The sequence below is a fragment of the Anabrus simplex genome, chromosome 12 (assembly GCF_040414725.1).
Source record: "Anabrus simplex isolate iqAnaSimp1 chromosome 12, ASM4041472v1, whole genome shotgun sequence".
Taxonomy (NCBI): Eukaryota; Metazoa; Arthropoda; class Insecta; order Orthoptera; family Tettigoniidae; genus Anabrus; species Anabrus simplex.
Window position 1 is genome coordinate 24,745,189 of NC_090276.1, and position 23,241 is coordinate 24,768,429.

The window sequence follows — 23,241 nt, forward strand, 5'->3', positions numbered from 1 at the left end:
AAAATAGAATACATAGGCCTAACCTACAGTAGTAAAACGAGAAACACTTCGGGGAAAAAAATATGTTTGTTTCTCCTGTTTTAGAATACATGTAGTAGTGAAACAAGGAATACCTTTGGGAAAAATCTGTTTCTTATTTTTTATTGTTAAGCTTATTTTTTTCCAGATAGGTTTCAGTAACAGTTATTGCTGTGAAAACACTGTTATTTACATTTGACTGACTGTATGTTGGATCAAAGAATAGCCACTGCACTTAACACCTGGCCTGCTGACTGTACAGGAGAGGGCTGTTCCAACTCTTGCAACTCTTATTGTTGGGAATCTTATTCTTATTCTTCCTCTTCTTGCCCGGCAGCAGCATTGACAGTATTCGCAGGATGCTCCACCACTATAGCATCACCATAGCATCAGAGTCCATGTTTATGTAAGCCACTGGGCGAGTTGGCCGTGCAGTTAGGGGCCTCCAGCTGTGAACTTGCATCTGGGAGATAGTGGGTTCAAACCCCATTGTCGGCAGCCCTGAAGATGGTTTTCCATGGTTTCCCATTTTCACACTAAGCAGATGCTGGGGCTGTATCTTAATTAAGGCCACTACTGCTTCCTTCACACTCCTAGCCCTTTACTGTCCCTTCGTCGCTGTGAGACCTATCTGTCGGTGCGATGCAAAGCTAATTACATTTATGTAAGCCTCAAAATCAGCTTTGCGATTAACACACTGCTTATTCTCCACCCTTTCTTCAGGAACAGGAGTGACTTCCTCTTCGTGTTCTACAGCTCCTGAGTCACCTTTCGAAAATCCTGCTTTGCAGAAGCAGTTTACAATTGTTTCCTGCTTCATATCAGCCCACGATTTGCTCAGCATTGTTATTGACTGCAGTAGATGGATGTCAATTAATTTCTCTTGTTGAGATGTTCTTTGTCTCTTATGCTGCCACTGAACTCCAATAGATGGGATTACTGCTGCGTACCGAGTATAACAGCCTGACTGAATATTGGCAGGAAATAGTTGGGGAGTTAGAAAGCTTTCTTCTTTAGCATGCCATTCCTCTGGTTCATACATTTCCTGATATTGCCGGCAGCAATGAAGGGCTCCATTTCGCCCTAGATCAAATCAGATTTCCACATGTCCGCTTCAATATTTTTCACGTGTTTCACGTAGTTCGCCCAGTTTTCAGTAGACACGCGTAGGAAACCTTCATCGATGAGTCTTTCCATCTCCCTTGTTTTGAACGTAGTGTTGTTCATAGCAACATAGTGCTTCACTTGCGCCCAAACAAGTTCAATAGGATTCAGCTCACAATGGTATGGTGGTAAACGAAGAACCGTGACACCACTTTCTCTTGCCATCAAGTCTGTTTTCAGCATGTTCTCATCATAAACTACACCACGTTCTCGAAGCCATGACCGCAGGTTCTCTTTCTTCCATGCCTTCGTAGGCAGAACTTCTTTCTTGCGGCTATGATAGGAGGCATTGTCAAGAACAATAACAGAGTTTGGCGGCAGGTTCGGTAGTAGACGTTCTTTAAAATACTCCTCATAACAATCACCGTCCATTTCGTCGTGAGCATCTGCGGTATTCTTCTTGCACTGAAACACGTACTTCGCCCCTGGCACGAACCCATTCTCGTTACCGGCATGAACTAACGCGAACCGTGGACCACGACCTGTAGGTGACTTCAGACCGCAAGATAGTCCTGACAGAAAAGCATCCCGTGGGGTTGAAATGGTCTTATCTTTCCATTCTTTCCCAACAGTGTGCCCTGTGTTAACCCACGACTCATCAGTGTAAAATATGTTCCCTCGTCTCGATATTTCTTAACTGTTGACAGATACTTGTGACGCCAAGATATAATGTCCTCTCTTTCCGTCAAACGAGCCGAATTTCCTTTCTTTTCGTACTGGAAACCCATGTTTCTCAACAAACGATACAAAGTTGTCCTTTTCAACTCGGGAAGGTCTTTATCATTCTTCACAGACTGTAGGACTTGCTGCAAGGTTGGAGGTTGGTTTTTAAGTAAAAACTCGTGCACTTACGCCTTACACCACTGCGAAGAAAATAATTGAACTTGACTGACCTGCTGTCTTTCCGTGGTGCTTTACGTTCTCTTGTTTTAATCGGAGAAGCCAAAGGTCCTGTAGTGGCTGCTGATCGCACTTTATAAACAGTCCTCTCAGAAATGCCTGTTGCTTCAGCAGTTTCTTTAACCACCCAGCTGAGACTTTTATCTGGATTCTTTCGAGAAAGGTAATTAAGTAGGTACGTTAAGCACAGTTTGCTTTTGTTTCTTCCTCAGTACGTCTCCCTGTTTATTTTTATGGACGTTCTCACCCATAACGCAAATTAATCACTATTAATGTTAAAAGAAAGAAATCACACACGTAGGCTAATCACATAACACTCACTCAAAAGAATACGATTAGGCCTCTACACTGATATAAAGGCTGAAAAACACACGCAACAAATAAATACCGTAAACGACATCTCTACAAAAGAAATCACGGTGTTAATGTTAAAAGAAAGAGATCACACAAATAGGCACACAAGACAAGTACGCACTGATTTACAGCCTAAAAACACTCGTGCAATAAAGAACTTAACTACAGAAGTGATCTGCCCGCGGTTCACAGATGCTTGTACCAGAGCAACATAGATGGCAAATGAAGCGAGGCAATACGCGGTGGCTGTTCCCGCCATTGCACTTCCTCCCTACGAATGTATTTATAAAAAATAAAATGTTATGTAGTTATTTTAATATCTCACGGGCAAAAATGCCTCATCCTTTTTATCTATCTTTCATAATACATTAAAAAGTACAGTATACTATCCCTTAATCACGAGAAATTATGGGTGTCTCAGATGGGGTATGTTCACTCGTTGTAGGTCCGTAAGAGCAATACTGTTTTCTTAACGTGGAATGAGCCATAGGCACCGCCGTTCGATCCTCCTATACTGCCTGCTCTATGCGAGGCTTTTTGCGAATAGGCCGAGTCAGAAATTCTCCGCTAGACGGCAGGCATAGACGCACAATGTTCTAAACATATAGTAATGATGACAGCCTACAAAACACTATGCAATATAGTCATATGCTCACTGAGGCTCGTAAATTACGGTACATCAGTTATATTAAATATCGGTAAAATTACCTGTATGAAGCCGTAGTTGGCTTCTTCATCGCACAATTTGAAGATTTGCCTAAACGACGGCTTGGAGTGGTACACCGTGTGGCTAAGTTTGTGTGTTCTCGCCAATGCAATATCAGTTAGGATATCACTAACAGTTTGCTGATATTCTTTGACGACACACTCTGAAAGGGAAGAAGTAACAAGTTCTCGTATTATGCTCTGTCCTGATGCATAATCAGTTTCGTAAGTGGTGTCGAAGCTCTAAGCAGTGAGATGTTGCTGACGCAAATGTCACTCACTTCATCCTCTGTTGAACAACATGAACCAAGTAGCTATCTGCGAACTAGGACTTGAGTTTCTGTTTCTCGATTGATAATCATTTGGATATTTGAGATTGTCCTTAATGTCTTATGAAGACGTTTAATTTGTGACTGTCCGTCAAAGTCCTTATCACAAGGAATCACTATCCTTCACAGCTTTAATCACCTTCTTAAATAAGATATAAGGATCGGAACCTTGTAAATTTTTCACTAGAAAGAAGGCAGCAGCGATAGTGAACTTGACAGACCGTATCCGACAAAAGAGAGTACTTTACCTAACTTATTGGCTAATGAGGTTCATTTACCTATACACTGATGCGTCTATGACTGCACTCTTACGGCAACTGAAGAAATATTGGTATTCGCGCCTTCCTGTATTAAAATAGTGGCATGGAGCAGGCAGTATAAGAGGATCAGATGGCGGTGGGTAGTCAGAAGTAGGAGCTCGCTTCACGCCGCTAGAATGGTGGCTTAGCACCCTAGTTGTCTGTTGTTGACCATACAGTACATTCAACTCAAATACACTTTATATAATTATGTCTCCTTTCGGATTTCTTACCGGTTTTTCTCCAGTTCCACCCGAACGGTAAATACGGCCCACCCTCGACGGAATTCACGTAACTTTAAGATTTTTTTGGTCTCACATATAGATCTGCATGTCCCAGGACCTAATCCTGGTCCCTTTACATGTATGTATCTGATGTTTTTGTTTTAATTAAGGAGAAAGAAACTCACCTAAGATAAGTTTCTTCTGGTCTTATAAAGATATTAGGGGAGAAGTCGTATCCGGTCATGTATAAAATATATGATCGGAATGAGAAACCCCTACTGTAACACGCATCAGTTTTATCTTTTATACATTAGCCATGGTCCTCGGGTTTTACGCCTAGTAGGTAATTTTGAAATTTGGAAAAGTCTTCTAATTATGTTGATGCCGCGATCTTGAGGACCGGCAGGTATACGACCTAAGTCACTTTAAGAATTGTCGAGATGTCCACGACTGTGATGTCCACTATGGTTGGGTCGACTTAAGACCATCTACAAATCAGACCTTAATGCAGCTATCGATATTAACTAAAATGGTGCCGCGTTCGGTTTGTTCAAATAAACATGAGTACCGTATGTGCGAAGCATCAGTTTAGTTTTTCTGTTAGTTTGGTCTGATGTGAAACGTTATTGTGATGTTTTTATTGAAATTTGGTTTTAAAACTAATATGATATACTAGGACAGTGTCGTTTGTGTTGTGTGTCTGGATGTAAATCATATTAAAGTAGGTGCGCTCGCATTCAAATCAAATGTACCCATCATTTTTTATCTTACGTGGACCCATCAGAGAGCTCCTCTACTTGACGTCAGACCTAGTATTCATTTTTCTAGATATAATCGACATCTCTATAAAATATTAATACAATGCTCACTTTAGAGACTAAAGACAAAATATACTTTGCCATTACTAATTTTATTCATAAAATGCGTAATGCAATACGACACGCAAAAACAATTTCGGTGACAGGCTCAAACACAAGAAATAATACACCCCAGCGGCAAGGCCATATACGCAACTCCCATGGCCCGGCTAACACAGGAGTACATCCACCTGATGGCAACAGAATAGGGGTTCACGACCAGTCACCAGACAACCAGGCTCAGACTCCGGATCTACTTCAGGATTTGATTCAAATCAAAGATAATATCAGGAAGCGCCGGCAGAGATTTTGAGACCCTGACGATAAGAAAGAATACAAACAATTAAAGGACTTTGTTCAGGCCAGACTACTTGAACTTAAGATTGGATTGTGGGTGTCGCTAACTGTGATCTTAACTAAGAGCGACAGTGACTTTCAGCGCGTCACTCGCTCCCTTAGCAGATCTAAAGCAACAAAACGAGCTATTCACGGGCGACATGGGCTGGCCTTCTCCCCACTGGAAAAAGTCGAAGCTTTCGCATATACGGTACTTTAGAGAGTCAATTCACAGACAACAGGGCTACGAACGACGAAGACATTGTGAACATTCACAACGAGATTCTGCGAAACGTTTAGAGACTGAGAAGACAGTGGAAAACGACCATGAAAGATTCTGACAAAATTACTCCTTTGGAGATTAGGCGGGTCATCGGACAACTACAAAAAGGCAAAGCCGCAGGCCCAGACAGTGTAACAACAGAGCACTTAAAGCATTTGCTCCCCAATGCATTGACATTTTTGGCAGATATTTTCAATGCTTGTTTTTTCATTGACAACTTCCCTAGTGAATGGAAAATAGCAAAGATGATAATGATCCCCAAGCCCGGAAAAGACCACCTTTTCCCTCAAAATTATAGACCCATCTCACTGCTGTCCCATATTTCAAAGATGTTTGAGAGATGAATCTTAAAACGCCTCAATTCTCATCTCAATAGTCATGATATAATACGACCCTAACAGTTCGGGTTCAGGACAAAACGCAGTGCCACACTACAGGTACTGGGACTGGTATACGACTAGCAACTGTTAAGGCTCTGTGCGTATATCAATGTGCTGCTGCGGGTGGATACTACGAGAACTTCTTAGAGGCATGTTCATCAACAAATTGACCGTACGGAGCTGGAGTACGGGCGATGTTTCCATGCATTTATTCATTTTATAGTGCTGTCTTTAGATTATTAATTTTTAATGCCATAACGTTCCGGCAGAACTTTGTGCTTACTGTTGGGTGCTTTAATAGAGACTGCAATACAGAGCTTTCTTTCACGATCTAGTGAAATTGGTTTCAAAAGACAGTGGATCTTAGCAGTAAACATCAAGAAGTAAATAGTTTTAAGTACTTTAATTAATATAAAATAACTCTTTATGAAACTCATTTTAATTTTTTTACAAATGGATTAACAGTTACAGACAACTCATTATACCAATGCTATATTTGCAAAGTAAGCTGCAGTAGGCCATCTTTTTCAAACCACACTAGTAGACACAATATTGTAGTCTCTAACCGTAGTCTTAATGATAGGCAGTATATAATAATAATAATAATAATAATAATAATAATAATAATGTCATATTTCAATACAGAGCAACGTTTGAAATTTTACAGTATTCAATCACGACATCAAATAATTTTAAAATGCAGTATGTAGAAATATAATTTTCGGCTCCATGGCTAAATGGTTAGCGTGCTGGGTTCGATTCCCAGCAGGGTGGGGAATCTTAACCATCACTGGTTAAGTCCTCTGGCACGGGGCTGGGTGTCATCTTCATCATCATTTCGTCCTCATCACGACACGCAGGTCGCCTACGGTTGTCAAATCAAAAAAGACCTGCACCTGGAGAGCCGAACATGGCCTTGGACACTCCCGGCACTAAAAGCCATATGCCACTTCATTTTAGAAATATATATTACAGAAATAGGCCTACATTACACAAACTAATAGCTCATAGAAATACCTTATTTTACAAATGCATGATCGTACGTAAATTCGTGTCCTCGTCCCGAGGTGATTTAACTATTTTCAGGCACGGTCCTAGTGGAAATGAGCTGCATATACCGTTTTAACCAAACAACAGCCCTAATACCAATCTTACATTTCTGGCAAAATCGGGAATCAAACAGGGAACCCTGGGACGGTGGCTAATAGGACTAATCATTACACTATGGACGTGGACTTCATCACTGATACTATAAATACAGAAATATAATGTAAATAATCAATCATTGACAACTTTGAGTTATTTTTATTTTTTCTCTTCATGCCAAGTTTTCTTGATAATGAACATGCTGTTTCAAAATCAGGAATTTCAATCGGTCCAACATCAAGCCTCTGCCTCTTTATCGGAAAAGTTCTTCTAATTTTCTCCTCTTGTTAAAATCCCGCGCTTGAGATGTGAAGGCAAGATCATTCTCAGGGTTGTAACTTAAAAGCTTTTCACTCTGTCAAACACGTACCAGTTCGATATGACATTTCGTTCTTTGTTGTGTGTATTTCTTGTCCAATAGAGTGTTTTTACAGGTATATTATAGTGTAATATTTATACTGAACTGGTGTGTCCGAGACTGAAAAGCTTTTAAGTTACATTTAACTGAGACGACAATGGAAGGTATGAATTCCTTCTTAATAAAACATTCACAGGGTTGATTATTTCTGAGAGAACTGCATAATTAACAACTGAAATATGCGTACATTTCTCTCACGTAGAGCATTCACGGGAACAATTAATCGCCACCCTAGCAGCATTTACCTTCGCTAACATGTTATCGTTGGTTCCTGCGAAGTGTTTCTGTTGTAAATATGACCACTTTCTGCAAGATTGGAAGAATTAGGCTGATAGCTGCCATATAAAACACTCTGAAGTTCCACTGTCGACCACGCACGGCGAGACTACAGCAAATTGCGTGGCAACACACGATAACTTACAATGTTCGCCACACGTAGCGCAGCGGTGCATTTCTCTCATTAACGCACGGAGCCTGTATTCATGGACATCAAACACGCATTTGATACAGTGTGGCACCCATTGTTGTTATATAAAGTGCACTTTGCTGCCCACGTACCCACTTACCTGACTCGAATGGTAGTCTGCTTCCTGGGCAGAAGATAGTTCTTTGTTAGTGTAGATGGTGAGCGCTCCTCCATTCGCGGAGTGGAAGCGGGAGTACCCCGAGGCAGCACACTTTCACCGGTGCTCTACAGCCTCATGGTGAACGATCTTCCAAAATTACCGCAGGTACGTATAGCGCAATATGCAGATGATGTTGCTCTCGACGTTGTAGCTAAATGATATCTTAGTTTTAAATACGACCTGTGACAATAAAGTTCGGTGAATAGTCCTATACCATCAACGAAGAAGAACGATGCACGACAGTGACCTTACTGTCCTTCGAAATAGTCCCCTCCCATAACTATGCACTGCTGAGATTGGCGATACATGTCCTGGAAACATTACTTCCTTTGGGATGGTGTTCTAAAGCCTCGTTACGTTTCGTTGGATGTCAGGAATATCGTCAAAACTCTTTCCTTTCAAAGCGAGTCTTGAGCCACATCACTTGACTGACGATCAGAAGCAGGCACGTTTAGAGGCTTCACAGGATTTTGTTGAAACGGCGAATGCGACACCAAATTTCTTGAACTGTATTGTCACTGAGGATGAAACCTGGTGTCTCAGGTACGACCCTGAAATGAAACGGCAAAGAATGGAATGGTGTTCTCCGGGATCCCCTCATCGGAAAAAGGTCAGAGCCGAAAAGTCCCGCATCGAAACGATCCTCATCACCTTTTTCGATAGTCAAGGCATTATCTACAAAGAATTTCTACCTGAGGGAACGACGTTGAACGCTGCACGGTACATTGAAATTTTGACCCGTTTCATGAAACTTCTACGCAGGGTACGGCCCCAGTACGCACAACAAAGTTCATGGTTTTTTGTCCATGACAACGCTCGCCCACATATCATGGCAAGAAAGGGGGTGGTGCAACTTGAACATTCCCCATACTCGCCAGATCTCAACCCTCCAGACTTCTTCCTATTCCCACAACTCAAACTCGTTTTGAAAGGAAAGAGATTTCACGATATTCCTGACATCCAACGAAACGTGACGAGGCTTTTGAACACCATCCCAAAGGAAGCCTTCTTGCAAACTTTCAGGACATGTATCGCCGATCTCAGCAGTGCATAGTTATGGGAGGGGACTATTTCGAAGGACAGGAAGGTCACTGTCGTGCATTGTTCATCTATGTTGATGGTACAGGACTATTCACCGAACTTTATTGTCACAGGTTGTACTTATCCGAACATTCAAAGCCCTTTGAGGGCTGCTGCGACGTTAACCGTGTTAAGGTTAACGCGACGAAGACGGTTGCCAATGACCTTTACTAGACTTAAAATAGATCACCCACCACTGACTTAACAATGCCTTCCTACAGTGGTAACCCAGGACAAGATATTTGGGAATGGCCCTGCATAGGACACTTTTATGGAGAGATCATATTGCCCAGGCTATCGTTAGAGTGAAAGTCCGTACGTTCGCTCTGTACCCTCTCTTGAGAGACAGGCATCTGCCTGTTCAACTCGAAAAGAGGATGTACCTAGCCTGTATTAGGCCTCTCTTAATGTTCGGCTGTGAAGCCTGGGGATGTATCCCCAAGGCATATATTAGAACACTACAGATCGTGCAAAACAGAGTCATATCCATCATGACCAACTCCCCACAATTCACGAATCTACGAAGACTACACATACCAACGATGCTCAGGGTCATAGACAAGACAGCTCTAGGTGTATTGGGTCGTATCCCTGTCAGTCCTCAGGATCATGGCATAAAAATTATTTGAAAAATTTTCCAAATTTCAAAATATCCTACTACACGTAAAACCCAAGGACCGTGGCCAGTGTATAAAAGATAAAACTGATGCGTGTTAAAGTAGCGTTTTTTCATTCCAGTAATGTAGTTTACACACGACCGGGTACGATTTCTTCCTGATAGCGGATATCTTTAAGGTCAGAAGAAACTTACCTTGGGCGAGTTTCTCTCTCATTACCGGTAATTAAAAAGCATTAGAAACATTCATGTAAAGGGATCAGGTTTAGGTCCTGGGACTTGCAGATCTCTATGTGAGCCAAAATAATGCTTATTTTTTTCTGTTGTTTTGATCTGATTTTGCAACTTAGTGTAGTGATATTTTTATTGAAATTTGGGTTTAAAACAGATTTATTAGGACCATGTCTTTTGTGTTGTGTTCTTGGATGTAAATAATATTAAAGCAGATGCGCTCGCATTCAAATCAAGTGTACCCATCGTGATGATTTCATAATTACAAATAATTCATCAGGGTGCATTAAAACAGTCGAGGATACATTTTTCATTCGAGAGGATATCTTCCGTGTACTTGATTAGCTATTTTTACGGATAAGGCCAAAGACATGAGCTGGTACCTATACAGCTGGTCTTCCCTCTGGAAATCGACCAGGATGAGGAGAAAACTTCAAATCGATTCTACTATTAAGAGACAAAGACTATCGGAAGTGTAACAGATGGAGAATAACAGTTAGGTGAATCGTTATCAGAATCATTGTTATGAGAGAACTGAAATTCGTGGCAGAGTTATATTTCTAATAAATTTCTTGAACGAGTTAGGTTATTATATTTAAATGCGTATGGAAATATAGTAGGAAGTTCATTTAAATACATTTATTTTTAAAACAAGTATTGATTTATAGGAAGAAGAATTACGGACTGGAATAATTTACCACAAGTGGCCACTACCCAACCACGCCAGTTCGATAAATTCCAACTTCTTTGAAATCCTTGAAGAAAATCTAGGTAAACAACCGATAGGCAATCTGTCACCTGGACGGCAGCCCTAAATGCATGTTATTGGTGGCTGACTGATTTGAACCTGCCGCTCTTCGAAACGCATCAGATATTCCCCACGTCTGTTATTTTATAATGCAATCCTATGTTACCCATTTCCTGGGCTATACTAGTTCATAGAAATTTTTTTTTGTACACGTATTGCTTATCTAGATATACAGTATGTCTACATAGAATTGGTTCTATTATCCCAAGTAAAGCATTCTTGAATGAAAATAGTAAACTGCTTCAAGAATCAGGAATATAGTGTGATATGACGTACCGAGGATGAAAAGTATTGCGTATGGCAGAAAATAGAGTAGATGTCGGTGTTTTATTTATTCGATATCATATCCACGAAACAAGGATATTATTATCCTTCCCTGCTAACATATTTTCAACTCGATACACCATATAACCCTATCATTTACGTTTTACATGTAAAGCATGAACTTGAGAGAATTCTAGTGTTATTTTATTTTATGAAATACTTCCTCTCATGCAGAGGCTGCCTTGCGACAAAGTATACTTTTACATTTATTTTTAGAAGAGAAATAGATATACTGTACTTGAGAAATGTTGAAGGTAACCTAATTGCAACAGTGTTCAATATCGCTGATATATCAAAGTCATTAGTGCACAAATAAGCTTTTTAAGAATAGGCCTCTGCGTTACACGTGTCTAGCGTCGATATTTGGTTTAAAATGCTCTATGTTTTCAGATAGATCTCATATTTTAATTTTTAATTTAACATCATATATTTAAATCTGTTCGTTATTATTGGCAATTTAGCTATTCAATAGGATTATCAGAAGGTTATGTTTAAGTATCACAGGCTTCCTTACATTCGACCAGGTCTTGATTCAACCGATGCGGCGGCCATGGTGTATTAAGGTCTGATACCAAATACACTATAGAACTGATGCTATTGGAGGTAGTCTTAGTTGATATTGGTGTTGGCCTTGGCGGTCTTCTCTGGTATAAAGCAGATCGTCTTTGTCCAAAACATAGATAGATCGATGTATCGATTCCAGCTAAAATTTCAAGTTTCGCTGGTATAGTATTGAATTAGGCTATTGTATGTTGCATACTCCTTGTTATGTTGTTTACATGTGTAGTTCACAACACCTCGTAAATAACAATAAATAGCAAACACGTGTGCTAATTCTGTTGCATAGTACGGTAACCTGCCGGTAATTTATGCTTCTCTTATCTAGATCTCGGCTGCGTATTTGGGGAAACTCTGTAATGATTTATGACAAGGTGAAATATGTTTCTTTCTCCGAAGATAAGAAGAAGGGATCTAAGGATACAAAAGGTACACTGGAACCGATGGGACTGAAGGTACTGAAGGAAACAAAGGAATCAAATTTACCGAGGAAACCAAAAGTTGAGAAGGATATTGAAGTTCAAACAGGCGCCAAGAAAAAGAAATTCAGAGACAAGCCAGATATTTTTACGGAAAATGATCTGGTGTGGAAAGAACCTCTTAGCCAGTTCAGAGTTTGGTTTGACGAGGCCAGTCAAACTCCTGGGATTGGAGAAGCCAGCGTCATGTGTTTGGCAACTGCTAGCAAAGATGGAATTCCATCAGGACGTTTGATGTTACTGAAAAGCTTTACCATTGATGGTTTTAAGTTTTATACTAATTACGAAAGTCGAAAGGGTCGGGATTTAGAAGAAAATCCTAGAGCATCACTAGCATTCTTCTGGGAACCTCTTGACAGACAAGTTCGTGTTCATGGGAAAGTTGAAAAAATCAGCAAAGATGAATCTGATAAATATTTTGCCGATAGACCTAGAGATTGGCAGATTGCTACATGGGCTAGCAGGCAGACTACCATACTTGCAGGCAAGTGAATTTATCTGCTTATTACGTATGATGTGATTCGCGTGGTTTCCAACGTGTTTGTGACCAAGCGAGTTGCCTACATGGCCGTGTGACTTTAACCTTGTTTTTGGGAGGTAGTGGGGTACTGGATTCGAAGTTCATAATCGGCAGTCTTGAACATGGCTTTCCGTTGTTTCTCATTTTCTTACCAGGAGCCATTCTTTGTCATATCAATACGAGTTATGTTTTTAAGAACTTAAAATACCCACATTCATTAGTTATAAATAAGATATTTATGAAGTTTCTACATTGTTGAGGTACTTTGAGGCCTTCATATATGCCATACTATATATAGTACACTAAAAGTATAAGTACCCTATGACGAATGAACATTAATGTTGAAATAAACGCGCCAATTAAAATCTAAATTGTGTAACCTCAAAACTCATATAAATATGTAGTCTGAAATGTCATGATGGTTATCGTATTATAACTACTCATGACACAATTTTGGAATATATTTCGGTGAAGCTGAATAGTACACTTTTCGGACCTAGTTACACTGAGTCTCAGCTTTATAAATTAGTTTACGCTCTGTCTATGGTTTTGGATCTTGCTCTAGACTGTATTCAATTCGTATAGTATGCTACGAAACACTTGTTACGGTCCTGATACGGCAATATCGTCATCCTGTTTGCTTCTCTTGAGGTATCACATCATGTTCAGTGCCATTTTATCGAATGTCTGCATTTTTGTGAATGGAATGTCTTGGATGACCTCGGCTTTTGTTGAATTAACAGGAATAAGTGCAGTTGCAACTCTGCGACGAAAAGCCAAGCGATCCAATTTTCTACTCCTCATTTTGTGCAACTGCCGGGCATTACGCTGAGCGGCATGGATACAGTGAACACACAAGGGCGCCCATACCCGGGGGCAAGGTGGGGCCGCCCCCGCCCCCTAGCTCTCAGGGAAAGGCAAAAATCTAGTCTAGTCAGGTGTTTTCCTTTCAAGTAAATGATTGGAAAGTCAGTATTACGTAGAAGCAGTAGTACCGTTTCCCACCAACAGGCAGGGAATACCGTGGGTCATTCTACCACAGAATACAAGCCGCCATTTATCTTCCAAAATATTAAAAATACTACGTATCCCCAGGTCTGCCCCCCCCCTACAAACTGTCATATAGGCGCTGATGGTGAACAATTAATGCCTTGAATTGATACCCCATATACGATTATACTTTCGTCACTGCAGTCACCTCCTCTGATATGGGAATTATATGGTCCAGATGGTCTAGGCTTCTGTACTGCGCTGTTATTTTTCTATTTTTGTGAATATAGCTTTACCTGTTGAAATGGATATACTGAGTGATCAGTCGAAGCTGTTCGTACTGAGCCTCATTCCAATCACGGACAACAATATCGCCACACTCAACAACATAACACTCCCTTGCAGTGCTTTCCTCACATCCTTCCATTTCTGGAGTGGACACTGTGACTGTGTATTCTTCTGCTAGGTACCGATACGATTCATTTATCTTTTGGGTAGCTTTTCCAACAAGTTCAGTAATGTAAAATAGTTGTCGAAATATAGATGAAAGGACATACCAGGATAAGCGTTGACAGAACGTCTGCGTAAGGGAGTACTACTTCCCCTTGTGGTTGGGGGCGGTAGAATGACACCCACGGTATCCCCTGCCTATCGTAAGAGGCGCCTAAAAGGGGACCAATGGCTCTGAACTTTGGATCGTGGGTTGTGATCACGGGGCCCTTAGCCCAGTCCTGGGGCCTGTTTCATAAAGCTAGAAGTCTACAATTTACAAGTAATTTTTCATAAAAGTTGTTGGAAAAACTTAATTCCTGTTTCATAAAAGCACTTGAAGGTACAAGTGAATTTATACAAGCTACAATACTTGTCAACAAATCAAAATTCATGTTGTGTTTCATAAAGGTACTTGTAGACTACAAGAAATTGTAGAAAATACCTTTGCTCTTACAAGTTGTTTGAGACATGGAAGGTTGAATACAAGTCTGTGCAATTTGCTGTTGAATACTCAATAATCAATTAGTTTTCAAGCTGTGTGTTAATTTTCGTGTGGGACATGGATTGTTATATAGTAGTAGCGATAGTGATGAAGATATAGTAGGGGGTGAACAAAGGCGTAAAATAACTTTCAGAAATAGGGTTAACGTGGCTTTCACAAGCTTTTATGAAAACAGTGAAAGATTTAGAATGAGTTCAGTAAAACTGGAGTCACTCCTACAAGATGTAAGTAATCAACTTCAACATTCAACTAACAGAAACTGTGCTCAATCCCCAAAATAACAGTTACTTATAACATTACACAGGTTAGAAAATTGAGGGCAATATCGAACAGTAGGTGATATGCATGGTGTATCAAAATCTAGTGAGTGCACAGCAGTTCATTCGGTTGGGAATGCAGTGAAGATTGTCAAGTTTCCCTCAGTTGTGGACTGGCCAGGGTAAACTGGGCACATAGTTCGAGAGTTTCGTGCTATTGTTCGTATGCCGTAAGTATGTGGATGTATTGATGGAACAATAATAAACATTGATGCTCCTGCGGTAGTACACAAGAACGACTTTATTGATAGGCATGGGAACCATTCCATAAATTCGACAGGAAAAGGCTAAGAGCCTCTCCCTCCCTACTAGCATATATTACGTCATTCATTTCATCTCATTAATTCCTCTGGTGAGGTTGACGTTAGGAAGGGCATCCGGTCGTAAATACTCGCTACGCAGGTTCGTCTCACTTCATTCCTGACCCCGAAGAGAAACGGGACAATGGTTGGACACACATACAATGAACTTTATATATTCAACCAGGGGCGCAGCCAAGGGAGGAGGGGTTACTGGGGGGTTAGAACACTCCATGGAATTTTTACAAAAGAAAATAAATAGAAACTGACAGTAAACACGTTGAAGTTGACACAAAGGATTTGCTCTTCTGAATATTCATAGAGACAAAATTGTAAAACCAACAGATTTCTTTTATCTGTTTTCTAAGGAACCTCGAAAGTAGGATTTTAGATCTAATCTGAACATACCGTTCGCCGTAAAACTATTTACTTCAACCATATTGTTTCTTGTTCTGGATTTTAATGTAAGGTTTTGTAATGCATTGTAATGTATTGCAATCTGAAGATCAACATAATTTACTTGTGTTAGCAGGGGCGATTTTTCCGAGCATGCTACGCTTGCTGCGCAAGCGTAATATTTTTCTAAAGCAGGCGAGTTAAAAAAATTACAATATATACCGTATCTGTAATAGATCTGCATTATACAAATCGCATGTTGCATATATCTTGGCGAGTCCAGCGAGGCTTGCTCGTGTCTTAGGAGCTTCAGCGGAGCTGTCGACACAGCGAGAAATGTATGCGCGCGCAGGTTTTTTTCATTCCAAGGCCGGTTGCAAGCTGTCACGTTTGTAATGTGTAGTTGGAAGCTCTGGTCTGGGAGCTACAGATCCACAGATCTATTAGTGTGTTGTGTCAGTGAGTAGTGTACTGTAAGTTCCTGATCATCTATTCTGAATGATTTGAAGTGCTGCAATGGGTTCCGAACCGTGCATTATTGACAGCTTGTTATCAAATCCATTTTCTCGAAGGACTATCCAAGAGAAAACAGACAATATTAAGAATAGCAGGCCCTGTCCGGCGCTGCCAGATTTAAAGACACAGCACAGGGAGAAAAATAGAGAATGTGTACGTTCGTTCTCTGTATCTCAATATAATAATACGCACTGGTTGACAGGGTCCAAGAAAGTGAATAGACTGTTTTGCTGGCCGTGTTTACTATTTTCTGCTGATATCGGAGTATGATGTAAAAGTGGCTTTGACAATTTGAACACCTTGACACTGTCCATTACAAGACATGAGAAATCTGCAAACCATATGAAGTGTGTTTTGCAGTTAAATAGCTTTGGGCGTACAAGGATCGACCACCAGCTGGATGAACAGAAACGCATCAGTGACCAACTTCGTAATGAAAAGGTAAAGAAAAATCGTGACATAGGTACTTAAACGACTGATCGATGCAGTGTGTTTTTTAGCAAAACAGGAACTACCATTTCGCGGACATGACGAGTATGCAAATTCTGTAAACAGAGGGAATTACATCGAACTTCCACAAATTATAAGTGAATATGATCCTCTTCTGGCAGCTCATCTGAAAGACCACCATTTTTAGAGGGACGTCGTCTACAATCCAAAATGATGTAATAGCAGAAATAAGTTCAGTAATTGTGAGAAGAATAAAGGAGGAGCTTAAACAAGCAACTTTTGTGGCAATAATGTTGGACGAAACGTCCGATATTGTTAATAAGTCACAACTCTCTACTTTACTCCGTTTTGTAGATGAAAGTGGTGAAATTCAAGAGAGGTTTCTTGGTTTAGTAAAAATCGCACTGCTGGAGCCCTCTTAAATCATGTTCGTGCTATTTTACAAGAGTTCAGTTGCGAGGAAAAGATTGTGGCTCAAACATATGACGGTGCTGCTGTCTTAGCCGGTCATGTGAATGGGCTTAATAAACTAACTTCAAGACCAGTATCCATGTGCGACATTTGTGCATTGTTATAGCCACCTATTGAATTTAACACTACAGCAGCCTGCTTCAAAAATCAAAGAATGTGCAATTTTCTTCCAAACAATGTCAGGACTTGCCGCTTTTTTTTTCAAAGTCTACAAAGAGAGCAGCTGCTCTTCGAGATTTTGTTCATAAGAAGTTGTCAACAGTAGCACCAACGAGATGGAATTTTGCTTCACATCTTATTAATACTGTGAAGGAATATTATGATACACTGGTGAAATTCTTTCAACATGTACAGGATACTTCAGACGACTGTGATGAAGACACTACATTGAAAGCACAAGGATTTTTTGTTCTTCTTACTTAAGTTCAACACTAGATTTCTGCTGGCAGTGTTCTCCAAGATTTTTTCATTCTCCGATACTGTGTTCAATATTCTACAAACAAAAAGTCTCGATATTCAGTACTGTGGCAAGAAGGTTGAGTAGCTCTTTTTAAATATCCAGTCTATGAGAGATGAAGGTTTTGATAGTTTGTATGGACATGTTGATACTGAAATTTATGTTTATGGAGGGCAGTCGTGCTCTAAAAATCGAAGAATTACTGATGAACTAGAAAAATCAAAATACAAACGTCTATTCAATGAAATTATTGACAATGTATTTGTCCAAATAGGAGAGAGTTTTAAATGCATAAATAAATTTGTGTTCTTCTCACTGTTGGATTGTGATTTGTTTGAGAAGCACAGAAATAGGTTTCCAGACAGTGATGTTACTGCCCTAGAAAAGACCTATGGGTCATTTTTCGACATTGTTCGCTTAAAAACCGAATTAAGTGTGATGTATTCATCTTCTGATTTTAAAGAGAAAAGTGTTTCAGACTTAATGCAGTTTATGCATACTAATAAACTGTACATGGGTATGCCAGAAATTTTCAAGCTCATCAAACTTGTAGCAACAATTCCTTCTACTACATCCTCAGCAGAACCTTCTTTTTCAACACTGAGACACATTAATACATATTGCAGATCGACTCAAGGTCAGGAGAGGCTATCATCATTAGCTATGTTGTCGATTGAAAAAGGATTGCTTGCAAAAATTAGATTACAGTCCTCTTTCTATGATGAAGTTATTGATGGTTTTGTAAAGAGAAGCCGCAGAGTAAAGTTTGTTTTCAAGTAGGAAGATCTAATAAATAGTTGCAATTTTTCTGTGCACATAGTTTGACGTTTACTTGTTTAAATTATATAATCACTGGCTTGTCATGATTTGTTAATAATTATAAAATGTGCCTGATTGTTATTCTTTTGGCCATTCTTGAAGGTGTGACGTAACCAGTTTGAATGCATGTTCATGTAACCGATGATTAAAATGTTCATGTGATTTAGCGATTATTGGGTTTATAAATTTTATTCGTTTAGAACTATGCATGTCCCACCCCACCAACTTTCACGAATGGAAGAGCAAGCCTGACTTTCATGACCAGCATTCGCCCCTGTGTGTTAGTGTCCTTATGACACCCGTACTTGCGCGCACTACACACGCACAAGCACCTTCATTATGTTCTATCATTTTGTAACCCCCACCCCGCCAGTCGGTCGATCCTGGCTACCCTACTGTATTCAGCCATGCCAAAAGTGTTGTTAATGAAAATCAGCATGGTTACGTATCACTGTCAGTAATTTAATGTTTTTTTTACCCGATATGCTTTTCATGTTTTGTTTAAACGAGGAACTATTGACGTAATATAGATTACACGGAATTTTCGGCAGCATTTAATAAATTAGATCACATTATACTGTTAAGGAAACTCTGAGATTTCAGCTTGTCTTTTGGTATTTTAAAGTTAATTGATTCATATATCTCTGCCAGGAAGCAATATAAATCATGTCATAAGTTTATAATGCAAAATTTTGTTTCCTCAGTGCTCAAATCTTGGTTCATTGTTCTTTTAACTCTACATTAGTCATCTTCCAGGTGTAATTAGTCATTCAGATCGTTTTCTCTACGTAGAACATATCGAGCTTTCCAAGGAAATCCTACAACTTGGTTTGGATATGCGATATATATGGAACACACAAAACGTGTTAGAGTTAAGTATCAAAAAGTATTGTTTCCAGAGAATATCAAATAATAAATCTATGCCTATTTGAGCATATAATCTTAAAGAAGAGCAGTTAAGGCCAATATCATTTGTAAGTGGTCACGGAGTAAAAATTACCCATAACATGTCTTTGAAATTACATACGTATTATGAGCACAGTTAATGAAGCATACGAAAAGTTAGGTTTGCTAATCAGATAGACAGAGGATTTTCACAACATTAAAGCCTTTTTATTTAACTTTCTAATTAGATCAACATTGGAATTTGCATCTGTACTATGGTCTCCATATTACAATGCATTTCAACATCAAGTTGAAAAGTTCTTACGTTAACTTTACTACAAAAATCATTGTAATTCTTTCCACATGACTTTTTACATCATGTACAACTTATTAAGGAATTTGAGTATACCTAAATCACGAACAACCGGAGAGAACTGTCACAAGAAACCTTTTTTGTATAAACTTGTAAATAATAGAATTGATATTCGTCAACTACTTGAGCAATTGCAGTTTAACATTAAGAAACCTAACTAATGCTTTAGAAATATCTTTATAACCACTATTCCTAGCAATATATTGTGTAAGTATTCTCTATTTAAAATGTCTTCAACATATAATTTGCTGGTAAATAATCCCAGCCGTATTGATCTTTACTTTTCTGCTAATAGGGATGTATCACGCACAACTTGTCCGCTAGGCGACGTAATAGCAAATACAGTAAAAATAATACGCGACACTTACGGATTTCGCCTTGCTAAAATGGGAGACAATTCGACGGTGGCGCTCGTAGTGAATTGACCTGAACAAATCGCGCTAAATTCAAATATCAATGGAAATGTATATACGGAAATGGATAAATAAATTACGTCTAGAAAGAACGTGTTATTGAGATATTAACTTCGAAGTTGCTAAAGCAATTCTGGATAAATGAATGAAGAATTATTTAAAAGGTTATTATTCAAAGACTGAAATTAGACATATAAACAAGAAGTGAAATGGACTGCTGTGAAATGGCTTTGTCTTCCATTTATGCATTACATTTTTAGCTTTAGCATTCCTGCCTGAACTCTTACTGTTGGATTTGTCTTTTTTCTCATTTAAAAACGTTTGTTACGAAAATTTGGTTATGTTTATTTGTTCTTGGCCTCAAAAATGGTGGACACTGGCAGGATATCAATGTTTACTTAGACTCGGTGGTGTGTGAGGCCTGATGGGACATTGAAGACAAAAGCGGGATGTATAAAGGCGGTAGCCATGTGTATGTATCATGTTTTGCGTCGTGTGCAATAAATAGTATGTTCTATCTTTGTGGTTAATACTAGTTCAGTGAATTAGTCCCTTAACGAAACAATATGGTGACCCCGACGTGATAATAACGCGTACAGTAAGAAAAGTTGCGATAAAATACGGTGCGTAAGATTTCTTTTGTCAGTGAAAAATACCGGCACACGACCATGGAAAGATTAGTGAAACAACGTAAACCAATTCGGGCGTCGTTTACAAAGGTGTATAACGAACTAATGCGAAGTTTAACTAGTGAAGTAGTTGAGCTGGAATCGGCACAGAAGATGCTGATGAAACTGGAGAGGTTAAGTGCTGACCTTTCCCCACTAGATGAAAAAATATTAGAACTAACATTGGAACAAGAGGACGATGTTTATAACCGTGAGTACGAGGCAATTGAAACATATAGAGACAATATGGACGAAGTTAAGTTAAAGATGACGAATTTATGTACTGAAAATGTAGGCATAGTTAAAGATCACAGATCGGATATTTCATCTACAGCTAAAAAGAATTTAAAACTACCTAAGTTGGAACTAGCCAAGTTTGGGGGGGAAATAAAGGATTGGCTCGGATTCTGGAGCATGTTTAAAAGAATCCATGATGATTGTGATATAGAATCTGAAGATAAATTTCAGTATCTGATTCAGTGCACCAAACCTGACAGTCGAGCCAGAGAGCTGGTAAATAGCTTCCCTGCCACTGCCGAAAACTATCCAAAGGTTATAGAGTGTATGAAGGAACGCTTTGGACGTGAAGATCTTTTGACTGAGTATTACGTTAGGGAGCTTATTGGGTTAGTTATCCAGAATGTGTCCCATAAGAAAGATAAATCAGGGATAGCCGCTTTGTATGATACACTAGAGAGCAAGTTAAGAGCATTAGAATCCATAGGTGTAACCAGAGATAAATATGGGTCAATGTTGTTCCCCCTGGTAGAATCGTGCTTACCTGAAGATGTTTTAAGGGTATGGCTCAGAAATCAATCGTCAGGGAATGAAGATTTTATCAGTCCACATAAAGATAAACTGGAGACTCTTCTTAATTTCCTTAAACGTGAAGTGGAGGGAGAAGAAAGGATTACCTTTGCGCAGGCAGGTTTCGGTTTAGCCGATAGGAAAAAACAAGAGAAGGGAAGAGGGAAAATTTCTGAAGATACATCGCTACCAACTGCAAGTTCATTGTTCTCTGCGAAATTCGATGGCAAGAAGCGAAAGTGTGTGTTTTGCAGTAAACCACATGAGAGTAAGGAATGTCATCTTGCTCAACAAATGAGCTTGGAAGAAAAACGTAACAAGCTAGCCAAAGAAAACTGTTGTTTTGCATGTCTGAAGTTAGGGCACAGAGCCAAGAATTGCAAGGCACACATTCGATGCCCCTTGTGCACTAACCCTCATGTTGTTATTATGTGCCATAAACTAAATGTGAAAGGGGCTGAAGAGAAACTTGAACCTAGAACTCGGGAAGGTGGGGAAAACCAGAGCAATATCTCCATGAACATTCAGAGTGCCACAAAGGAGGTGTTTCTTCAAACATTGTGTATCAAGCTGACACATAAGGGGAAACAGAAGAAGGTCCGGGCATTGATAGACAGTGGATCCCAGAGATCCTACATCTTGAAGAAGACGGCTGAGGAAATGGGATACAAACCTTTGAAAACAGAGACGATGATTCATAAGTTGTTTGGAGGCGCTGAGACCTGTGAAGAAGACCACCATGTGTACAACGTAAAGGTGAGCAGCTGCGATGGTTCATATAGTACAACGTTGCAGTTAATCGATCAGAAGGTAATTTGTGGTAAAATTCCAAAGTTGAAGTTTGGGCCCTGGATGAAGGAGATGAGAGAGAAAAAGATATGGCTCTCAGATGTGGGAAGTGATCCAACTGACGTGGAGGTTCTTCTAGGAGCTGATGTTGCTAGAAATATTTTGATGGATGAAATGCATAAGCTTGAATCAGGATTGGTAGCCGTTAGGACTGCGCTTGGCTGGACAGTGACAGGCAGACTGAAGGAAGGGGAGAAGGACACTCTAGCTCCATATACAACCTCACTGTTCATTCAATCTGCCTCGATAGCTGACTTATGGAACTTGGATACCATAGGCATATCTGATCCAGTGGAAAACAAATCGAGAGAAGAAATGGAAGAAGCCGCACGTAACTACTTTCAAAATACAGTAAGAATTAATGGCGATGGCCGATATGAAGTTGCGTTACCTTGGCTGGAGAGCCGTCAGTATCTACGGAACAACAAGGAGATAGCGGAAAAGAGATTGATCTCTGTTTCGAACAGGCTGATCAAGGAAGGAAAGTTTGAGGAATACGGAAAGGTGTTTCAGGGTAAATGAGGACATCATTGAAGAGGTTCCAGAGGAAGAAAACAAAGATCGATGTTACTACTTACCACATCGAGGAATATTTAAAGACAACTCTACCACTAAGGTGAGACCAGTTTTTGATGGTTCCTGCAAGTCAAAGGATACGTCTTCATTGAATGAGTGCCTCGAGAAAGGACCTAATTTGCTACTACAAATCCCCACACTTCTTTTGATGTTTCGGAAGAATAGGATAGGGGTGATTTCGGATATTAGAAAGGCTTTTCTTCAGATATCTGTCCAAGAAACGGACCGTGATTGGTTACGCTTCTTATGGTGGAAGGATATAGAGAGAAGAGAATTAAAGGCATTTCGTCACTGCCGAGTAGTATT

General features: G+C 39.7%; 1 protein-coding gene across 2 annotated transcripts in view; it reads left to right on the plus strand.

Moving 5' to 3' along the window:
* Window positions 1–12,097: 12,097 nt before the first annotated feature.
* LOC136884439 (pyridoxine-5'-phosphate oxidase) overlaps window positions 12,098–23,241 on the plus strand; it is a 47,927-nt gene continuing 36,783 nt past the window's right edge. For both annotated transcript variants that reach the window (XM_068229896.1, XM_067156604.2), the window contains exon 1: window positions 12,098–12,619. In XM_068229896.1, coding sequence (XP_068085997.1) covers window positions 12,100–12,619 — 520 coding nt within the window. In that variant the 5' untranslated portion in view covers window positions 12,098–12,099. The remainder of the gene's footprint in view (window positions 12,620–23,241) is intronic.